Source organism: Xenopus laevis, chromosome 1S, assembly GCF_017654675.1.
Source record: "Xenopus laevis strain J_2021 chromosome 1S, Xenopus_laevis_v10.1, whole genome shotgun sequence".
Lineage (NCBI taxonomy): Eukaryota > Metazoa > Chordata > Amphibia > Anura > Pipidae > Xenopus > Xenopus laevis.
Window position 1 is genome coordinate 98,714,494 of NC_054372.1, and position 11,191 is coordinate 98,725,684.

Sequence of the window (11,191 nt, forward strand, 5' to 3'; positions counted from 1 at the left end):
TGTAACACACTGGTGACTGCACTGAATATTAACAATATTTCTCTAGGTTCTGTTTTTTGTTTTTTCCATAGCCTGTTCTATAATTTTCATGTTGCTTAGGTTAAATATGCTTTTTACCTATTTTATTGATCAAAAAAATCTTCTTGAGCTAAACTGGTAAACCAAAATGATTCTGTGTTTGTTCCTTGCAAGAGAGATAATTAGGATAATTCATAGGATAGTGGCACAGCAGTTATAATTGCTGTCCTCTGGCACCGGAGTCCTAAGTCCATTTCAGCCAAGGTATTCTATAGCATAAAATACCTTGGCTGAAATGGATTTAGGACCCTGGAAGGTTTCCTACCACCCTCAGACAGTTAAGTCTTACTAAATTGGCTCCCAGTGAAACTGCCCATTCATAGCATGGGCTATGACAATTGTGCACTGCCACAGTCAATGTTTATAATATGGCTTATGAAAATATAAAATTCATTTTGATATTCAGTAGCAGGTATTATTAATCAACAGGGAAGGTGTTTCCTGTGAATGTAAATGTTTCCTGTGATGAATATGAAACGGTCAGGTTTCCCTTTAAAATTTAGAAGTTTTGTCTATATTCATGACTTATTATGGGAATGCATGCAAACACTTTCTCACGATTGAAAAAAGGGACTCTACAATAAACACCACTTTCAATTTCTATAGTTTTCGCCAGTGCTAAAGGTGTGAAATTTGACCAGACATTAAAAAGGCATATGAACTCAATGAACTGTTATCTAATGACAAGCCAATAATGACTTCATGTAATAAGCACTCTGTGGCATACGTAATAAGGTGCAGATAAGGTTACAAACAGAGATGAGTTCCACCAAGTAACTTAATTAACTAATGTCCTTCACAGACAGGTCTGAGTCGTGTTGAACATGCTATTGGCTGGTAGAAAATAATAGACCCACCAATAATGATATAGCCTTATAAAAGTATTTGGTCTTTGTGAGAGTAATAAAGATCCAGTCTATGTGTATTCCACAAAGTAAAGTGAAAGACTGTCGAGAAAAATGGCAAACAAGATCATGTTGCAGTCAGATCAACTGAGGCTTGAATGATCCTATTTCATTCTTTTTTTTTTCGATTCCAGAATATGTACATGCATCACTTTGCTTTGTCGGATAACACTTTTTATTCGTTTATGTTAATAATGTAAATGATCGTGCTTTCATTTTACAATTCATTTTAGATAACCCTAGGAATATTTTTTCCTTTTCTTATATATCGTCTATGATAAAATGTACCTAATATTGTTATCTGAAAGTAGGCAATATGCCATGAACACCTTAAAAGTAGTAACGCATTCTTTAGATGGATTTGTAAGGTAGTGGAGGTGCTTGACAGGTAAAAGGGAAGGGTATTGAGGTGGAGAAGTAGAAAGAGTTCCAATAGGACAAGGCAGTTAGAAGAGATGTGACAAGAGGAAGCAGTGGAATGGCCAAAGTCTACCACAAACCACAAACTAAAGATAGCTTTATACTGAACAACCCTTCAATGTCACTACAGACCAACAATATGACTGGCTATGCACATGGATAGCTGCATTTATTTTTTTTTTTTGCTCCCTTCATTTGGCTACAGATCCTTCACTTCTTTATCTAATGATGCTCCATCAATGTGCCTCGATACATGAAATTTTTGGTTTAGACAGATCAGCTAAAATCAGTCACGGTGACTGGGTGCTGTGTTCAAAGCTTGCAAAACTGCCCTAAAATTTAGCATCTAAAACAATGTACTTAATTTCAGCTGTCCTCGTTCATTTAGTATTTCGTTTGATTATTTTGGATACTATATATATTGGACATGTTGTAACCAGTGATGGCGAATCTGACCTGTTTTTCCAAAATGCATTAAAGTCTATCGGTGTCATTTGTGCTGTGAAACTTGGTGAAAAATTTTGCTCGCCCCTACTGTAAAATATTGAGCTATCCCAGTCTGCTGAGAAATAGCACGGTAATAGCTATACAAATGACACATTAGGCACAAGCCATGAGTTCTGCTCCATCTGCTGTAGAACTGCAGTTCCAGCTTTCCTTCACCTGATATTAGAGGGGTACTAAGAGGTTAGGTTCTACAAAGGGCTGAGTGGGATGTGTTTCCTACCCATGTCTAAGCAGAACATCTGCATTGTGGCATCAGTTCATTTATGAATGATTATATTTGATGAATGTGAAAGCTAATGTTATGGAACCAGTACAACCTCTGGTTTCACAAATGAAGAACATACTACTGGGATTTATGAAAAAAATCATTTGACGAATGATGCAGTGGGATAAATTAAATACAAAGCAACAGCTTTTATCTCACCTAAAAAAAAGAAGATTACCTCCAATCTCACACTTTTGTTTTTCCTGCAAATCTACATGCAATAAGAGTGTCCCAATGACACGAAGAATTTATTGTGAATTCGTGCCCTAGTCCATCATTTGTGAAACTACTGAAGTTGGCTTTCCAAACATGAGACAGGTATGTAATATAGTTCTAAAATGTGCTTTTTGAATTAAAATGGAAATACAAATCTTTTATACACAATCATCTCTTTTCTTCCTTCCTGTTTATACTTATTATCTGCTTTTTTGGTTAATAATTCTTATTTTTAACTTTTGTCTTTACTGCCTAATGCCTTATTACTGTCATGTGTTATTGCTCTGAAAAATCTCAGTCCTAATGATTTCTTTTATTCAATTCTATTTATTATTTGTATACTTTGTTTTGGACACTCACGACAATATTGCTTATTGTAATTCTGCAGTGTGTTTTTAATTAGTTTTCATTTTTACCCCACAAACCTTTTGTCGTCTTCTTTGTTGTAGATGAGGATGAAGTTTTGGGGGAGCTGAATAGAGAGCAGAATGAGAAGACCATTAGAAGCACACAAACAGCTCTACGCAACTTCAGGGATTTTATTATTTCCAAGTACCCTATGGAGATGCGAGAAATCTACGTGATCCCTTGCAAGGAACTAGATGACTACTTAGCATCCTTCTTTGTGGATGCGAGACAGAAAGATGGATCTGAGTATGAACCCAATAGCTTAGCCAACTACCAGTGTGGCCTGGAACGTTATCTGAAAGAGCACAGGTATGGTTACAGCATTACCCGAGACAAGGAATTTAAGAGGTCACAGGATGCTTTAAAACAAAAACAAATGGAGTTGAGGTTCAAAGGGAAAGGGAATAAACCACACAAGTCTATGAAACTTACCTTTGCTGATGAACTCATACTTCGTAAGAGAGGTCTTCTGAGCCGATACAATCCCGAGGGACTACTGAACCTTGTTTGGTTAAATAACACCAAAGCCTTTGGTCACTGCACTGGTTTTCATGGCTCCACTCTTAAATGGGGGGATATTAGACTTCATGTGTTGGAGACTGGTTTAGAATACCTTGAGTGGATGGGACAAGAAAGTCCTGATGTTAAAATCAAAAGAGCGGGGACAGAATGCAGGGTGTATGCAACACCTCACTCTCCACAAACCTGCCCAGTGCAAGACTATAAAGAGTATGCACAGAGGAGGCCTCCTGCCATGCGTTATGAAGATGCACCATTTTATTTGTCCATCAAGCCTGTTGTCAACCTAGCTGCATTGCATTGGTACAACTGCCAGGCCCTTGGGAAAAACAAACTGGCTAAGATGGTAAAGACAATGTGCGAGAAAGGAAATATACCTGGAAGGAAAACCAACTTTAGCGTCTATCAAAGTTGCAGCACTCTCTCTGAAGCACAGAGTAATCAGTTGGTGCTGATATGTAACAATCTAAGTCAGCAGGCTGCTCAATCAATGGCAAGCCACTCTGGGCCTGGTAACTTTATTGTTTCTGCTTCATATGATTCTTCTTCAGACACTGCCTGAGAGTGTCTATTCCAGGATTTATCCAGGGATAGACTAAAAATAAATTGTGATTCTCTGACACCTCTGTCCTCAATTCCTGTTGTTGAATTGGTTTAGGAAAATAACATGTAATATAAGTTTTCTTTTTCCTCTACAAAATATGTTAATAGGTCTAGTTTTAGTATTGCACCTAGCATAGTATTTATACCATAGTGTCCAACCAAAATGCATGTTGTAGCCTTGGGATGGGGACAGACATCTGCACAAGTAATAAGCTAAGCAGGGACTGTTTTTAAAATAGAAACCTTGCATTTGCCTTGCCCGAGGAGCACAGCACAGAAGGCTACAGCAACAAAAAGGTGCTATTTGAACAATGACTTGACACAGATAGGTTTGTGCTGTGGCTTCGCAGCATCAAATTGCCTGGCAGACCTGATCCGAGGAGCAGTACTGAAACAGAGGTCTATTTAGTTGCCTTTTTTGTCTCATGCACTTGATAAGCAAATTTAGTTTTTTAGTACAACTTTGTTTTGGGTAAAACCAAACACCGTGACAGTGTGTTTTTAATGTATGTGTGTTTTGTTTGTCCTTCCAAGTATTTTCATTTTCTAACATTAATTTGGAGCAAAATATAATTTATAGCAATATATAAAGGTGCCCATGGCAAGAAGACTGTTTGCAAATGCAGCTACTGTATGTTAGCTTGTGCTAGGTCATTGATGTCTGTTTATTTCCATCATAAAAACTGTGGCATGTGAAACTACTGATTTTTTTATACACCTAAAACAAAGGCAAAACTGCCTTATTTCATTTTTTGTAGTCTTTTCTGTACCCCACTTCCCTTGCAAACTTTCTTTCAAATGATGGTGACCATACACAGAGAGATCCGTTTGTTTGGCGATGTCACCAAACAAGCGGATCTCTCCCCGATATGCCCACCTTGAGGTGGGCGATATCTGGCTGATCCGATCGTGGGCCCTAGGGCCCAATGATCGAATCATATTGAAAGTATAGGGGCGTTCTGATTGTGGCAACGGATCAACGAACAGATGCGGTTTGCAAACCGACTGGATTTTTACCCCGGCCAGATATCTATCGGGGAAGCCCGTCAGAGGGCCCTATACACGGGCCAATAAGCTGCAGACTCGGTCTGTCTTCAGCTTTTATTGCCAGTGTATGCCCATTTTTAGATGCATCTGCACAGTATGCAGTACATGTATTGAACATATTCCACTCCATTGCAAATATAGGGGCATTTTCACGACCTTTAGTAACAATGTCTTCCAAGAAGATAAAGAAGGGAAATCCTAAAAATCTTGTATTTAAAGGGATTTAGGCTAATTATGATCAGAATTTTGGTCTTGCCTTTCGGCTTTTGTAATTAAATTAAAAAATAAATAAAAGGGAAGCATTGTCATTGCATGTACCCCTAACAAACATTAACTTATTCAACAGAAATAATAAGCATTAAGGAATTACAATTCAAATGTATTTTCATTCAATACATTAAAATCATACCCAACTGTTATTTTTGACACAGCCCACAGTCCCGGGTTTCATTCTAGTGACATGCGGGCCGGCTAGAAGCCCGAGGTTCGGGCAGACTTCCAGAGTACGTCCTCGGGCCATGGGCAGGTTTGGGATGAACTTTAGCCTCCATTTTCCTCGTGCACAGCCTTCTTCTGCCCCACTTCCACCTCTGTTTGCACCTTTTAATATAGTCACACAGACCTTGCCCCTTTTGTGACATCGGGGCGTGGTATATAAAGAGGGGAGCTTGCCGGGTTAGGGTCAGGTATGGGCTGGGGCGCAGCAGGTTAGGGACGGGTGTAGGTCAATTTTTTCTCGACCCACACATCACTATTACTGAAAAGTCCCAAGTTTCTCTTTCATCTCTTGCACTGGTGCCAGAAAAAGATACAAAGTTTCTGAAACTTAATTAAAAAAGTAGGCTTTTTGGCAGAGAGCCCAGAACACAGAGTCACTGCTCTTCGATACATTTGTAACAATTTAAGATAAACAAAGAAACAATTGTAACTATTTAAGATAAGCAAGTCTCTTGGGAGAACTGAGACTCGCAGCTTTTAGAGGGCAATTTCACCTTCATTAGCAAAACTGTAATAACACAGAAAACATGGCCCTAAAACTCTTAGAAATGTGTTCAAACTTTCATAACCTGTCAAATTTTGTAAAAATAAACATAAAAATAAATAATAAAAAACAAAAAATGTTGCCGCACTACATGCGACTCTCTTTACAATTTTCAAACTGATGATTACTGATGATTAACGATAAATCTTTGGGTAAACATTCCCATATCTTCATAGAAATTGACTGATGCTGTATATAATGTATTTCTCTACATGAATGCAAAACTGTTGTGCTCTGTCAGCCACGTTATACTCACAGATGCAGATTGCAAATATCCCTTCCTGTGAATACCAAGCATTTTTGAACATTCTTACATAGCAAACTTCGGAAATGTTCATATTGGATCTTGCATATAAATCAACTTTTCTTTTAGGTTTAGCATTTAATTAAAGAAAACAGTAACCCTGTCATAATTATCTTTATATATTTGCTCCCATGATGCTTGGCTAGAAGCTGCACTTTACCTTTAGCAGCTTTATACGAATGTTCACGTTTTGTATAAGCTTTAATATGTAGGGGCCACATTCAGCTCAGTGAGGCTAAAACTTATCTCATTAAGAACTCCACTGAAGTCTATGTGGATATCTGGAACTGAATTAGGAGATACATTTTTCTCTTTAATTAAACCATTGGCCAATATCTTTCCTGTTTTTCAATACAGTATTAAGTTACTGCGTACGTTTTATTTTTAATCTGCCAAGAAGCAAACGTGACCTTGTAACACTAATTGTAATGTCACACAGGGCATTGTGTTTGGTCCAGGTGCTGGAGAGAATTTTACAATGACAACATTAAGGCAATCACTATGGTCATTGGAAAGTACAATGAGTAGCACACAGGCAAAGATATTCTCTTGTAAACAAGGAGAGTTGCGCTTACCCATAAGCATCTGCTGGTCATAACACAATGTCATGTCAAGGCCTGTTTTATGCAAGCTAAAGATTTACTGAAATTCATTTCACAGTCCAAGTACCATTACTTATTACAGCATAGTTTATGTTCAGTAAACAAATTATTTAAATTGCTTTAATTGCTCGTGAAAACCAGGCTTAAAGTTGCCTATACAAAGGTAGATGATTAGCCAGGCATTAAAAGATCCTATATGCTAGCTATATATCCAGTATCACTTGGCTCATGTGGAGGGCAAATCAAACTTTCCTTGTGTATCGCCAAGCTTAATTCTTTAATATCTGGGGAAATTTGGAAAACTACTGCATCAATTATTTTTCCCAAGAATAAGTTCAAACTGATCTTCATAAGTGCTAATTTGTACTTAAATTTAACATAACCCACATGACAATAAATCACATGATTCCAGTAAGTGTGCTGTTTTTAGATGCCATCCAGAAAATTTTTAGAGAAATACAATATTCTCCTTTCTACCATAATAAATGGTTTCAGCTTTTAATTACCCGCATACAGTACTGTATCTTACCCAACTAATAATGGGGGTATTTTCGTCAGCTTGCCATGACTTTATCATTTTTCCAGGCGGATTTGTGCAGATCCCTACTGCTAACTTTTAGACTTCACATGAGGATGTCTATGGGGAAATTTAACTCAGGATTTAAAATTTATCAGTATTTCCCAATTAATAGTATTTTTTTACAGAACTATGTACCACACTCCTACAGGGGTACTAATATTCATGGCAAAGCAGTTAAAGCTGATACAGTAGCAACCCATTCATTTCAAATGGATTACAATTTGCTTGCTTGAAAAAGAGTCCAGCACAAAAATACCTGTAAAATTCTTGTTTTGTTTAGTCATTTCCCATAACCATGGAAATATTTTCCCACCATAACTTATCACATGCACTGAACCCCTTTGTATTAAATGTAGAAATTGCACCTTATAAAATGATTTTCATTGCCTTTTTATTGTATAATTATAATTCTTACCCATTAAGGCCTTCAATGTTGCATCAGTTAAAACTGTGATTTTTTATATGGTCAAGATATTCTTCATTGGAGTAGTTGGATTAAAGTCACACCAGGAAATCTGGCAGTGTTTTGTATTTGGAACCTACTTTCGGAAGTGGCAAGAAAATGATACCGATCACCAGAAGTATGGCACACAATAGTGCTTGGAATCTATCTGTACCTTAGTGCACTTTCAGGGGACAGTTAATCTGGTGTTCCATACTTTTCACTTTTCCATTACTCCATTATGGATTTCAGAGAAAAGTAGCAGCTACAAAACACTCTACATCTCCAATGATTTCAACCTTACTCTATCTAATGAGGTTATTTCAGACAATTAATTGACACGTGATAAGCAGAGAAGCCCAGTGTATGATACCTGTCCAGTTTAAATAAGCTATTCTTCATATTAGTGACTGATTTAAGTAGTGGTTTCTTAAATGAATGTTGGTTTAGTAAGAAATGTTTTATTTAGTGCCTGGTCATGCATTCATCATCACCACTGATATGTTTCAGGGTATGCCTCCTAGTCACTAGAGCATGTAAGAGCATCACCCTAACATTATCACTGGATGACCATAGCTCCAAAGCCCTAGGGGCAATGCGCAAATTATTTGTGACTGAAGACAGCGCTTGGACAGTTGCAGCTGGCTGTAACTTTTCTTAGCCTTTAGTACCAGTACTTTGAATTTAATGAATCCTGTTTCTAGCCATTTGTAACTACAACAAAGTTGTGTTGCATAGTTTCCAGGATAAACTAACCCTGAGGTTGTTGATCGTTTCAACACAAAAAAAAGCACTTAGTTTAAAATAGTTTAAAAAATAAGGAGTAAAAAAAGACAAAAAAAATAAGTTTTGTAGGCTTTTTTAACTAAAATTGAACCTTAAGAGTATATACAATTCAGTTGTTTTTATTAGGCTAGAGATAAGCAAACTTCCTTAGCAAGTTCTGACATTACTGGTTACCAAGACAAACCAAACGTTGAGCATATACTGCTCTCATATTCCACACTCTCTCTGATTAGTAAACCCCCCAAACTGTTTGTAGAATGCTGTTTCACAATGATTGTATTTATAACAGTTGTTTACTAACAAAATAACAAAAATCTTCAGTACAGTCTGTCAGGGTATTGTAATAACCAATAACCATGAGGACATAATAAACTTTTATTGAGGCATGGACTAAGTCCTAGGGCAAATTAGACCATTGCTCTGACTTATAACACTACAGGTATGGGCAGAGTCAGACTGGGAAAAAACCCGGTGGGCTCCGGCCTCAGCCGGCCCTAGCCGGCCCAGACCTGCTCCCCCAATCAGGCTCCCCTAAATAAATAAAGAGCACACTTAGAGGATATACATTTGAAAAGACATAAAGCTTGGCATTAGTACTAATATAAACAGCGTTATACTTACCAATTTAATTTTATGCCAGGTTTTATCTATTGGTTTTAGTTTAATATTAACTAGGACCCTCCGTGAGTCACAAACTGGTGTCCTCTGGTTTTTGGCACAGACGGTGAACATTTTGTTGCGCTTTCAAACTTAGTAGATGCCAGGAAATCAACTGTAACCATTGTACTTCCTCATGGAAAAACCTAAAGCTTTAACTCTTGTGCTCACTTGATAGTGGATATGGGATCTGTAAGGGGCACATATTAAACACTGCACAGTTCAGCCCCTGAAAGATCACTAGTCTTGCCTACTCAGATGCAAAAACGGAAAATACCATCAAATTTATATAGTAGTATAGTTAAATGCTAAGTATAGTAAAATGCACAAATCATTTTGCAAGACTTTTGGTGTTCTAGAGATGAGCCGAATAATTGAACCTGAGATACTATTTGTTTCTTAGGAACTGAGCAAGTGTCAGGACATCATCAATATAACTGCTTCTCCCAATGCACATATGCAGTACATTAATTATACAGTGAGTCATCCAGGAGTCTAATCACTCATTTTGAATTGGGTCTTTCTCTGCAATGTTTTTTTTCTATATATATATATCACACATTTTCTTCTTGTTTTAACTCTATTTAAAGCAATCAACATTAAAACACCTAAAATTATTTGTACACCTTGGAAGTCCGAAAATTTTTCTTATGTTTCATGTTGTAACATTTTGACACTGATGTGAAAAAACTTGTCTTTGTTGTAAACATAAGAAGCAATATGTACTGATGATTTTGCAGTATTTACTGTATCTGTAATAAACAGCTCCCACAATTTACTTTTGGTTATTTAATGCCTATTACAAATAAGAACTGTCTGTGATAAGCTGACTGGAGGTATACTTATGTACTTTCTGCTTCTAATTTACAATGAGACTTTTTTTAAGGAACGTTTCCACCACCTCTGCTAGTATGTCTTTCTCCGGGTCCAGGATTTCTTTTTTTCTATGTAAAGGGTATTGAAGAAGCTTCCAATCATATAATAGATACAACAGCACAAGACTGGGGTGTTCTGTTATTAAAGGGATTCTGTCATGATTTTATGGTGTAGTTTTTATTTCTAAATTACACTTTTTACACTGCAAATAATTCACTCTACCATGTAAAATTTCATTCCTAAACCAACAAGTGTATTTTTTTTAGTTGTAATATTGGTGTGTAGGCAGTCATCTCAGGTCATTTTGCCTGGTCATGTGCTTTCAGAAAGAGCCAGCACTTCAGGATGGAACTGCTTTCAGGCAGACTGTTGTTTCTCCTACTCAATGTAACTGAAGGTGTTGCAGTGGGACCTGGATTTTTACTATTCTACCAGGGAGCTGTTATCTGGTTAACTTCCCTTTGTTCTGCTGATGGGCTGCTGGTGGGGGGGAGGGGTGATATCACTCCAACTTTCAGTACAGCAGTAAAGAGTGACTGATAAAGAGTTTATCAGAGCACAAGTCACATGACTGGGGTCACCTGAGAAACTGACAATATGTCTAGCCGCATGTCAGATTTCAAAATTAAATATTAAAAAAAATCAGTTTTCTCTTTTGAAAAACCGATTTCAGTGCAGAAGTCTGCTGGAGCAGCAGTATTAACATTTTGAAAAAACTTGTTTTCCCATGACAGTACCCTTTCCATTGAAGGCTATAAGAACTGAAGGCTATGGGCAACTAATCTTTTTTGCCTATAAGGTCTGTTGTGTTTACCTGCACACATGCTGCAGCCATCATAGAAGCTTTATATTTAATATTCGCCAGCAACCTAACATATGGTTAAATGCTTCAGTACATGAATTGACCAGCACATAAGGTTATGCTCAGTGATAA

General features: G+C 37.2%; 1 protein-coding gene across 2 annotated transcripts in view; it reads left to right on the top strand.

Moving 5' to 3' along the window:
* The window catches only part of LOC108703734 (uncharacterized protein KIAA1958), a 60,878-nt gene that overhangs the window by 39,761 nt on the left and 9,926 nt on the right, over nt 1-11,191 (top strand). Inside the window, exon 3 of one of the 2 annotated variants that reach the window (XM_018239962.2) lies at nt 2,841-2,923. The exons of the other annotated variant lie outside the window; for it this stretch is intronic. Within the exon in view, the coding sequence (XP_018095451.1) occupies nt 2,841-2,923 (83 nt within the window). The remainder of the gene's footprint in view (nt 1-2,840; nt 2,924-11,191) is intronic. 2 annotated transcript variants of the gene reach the window in all.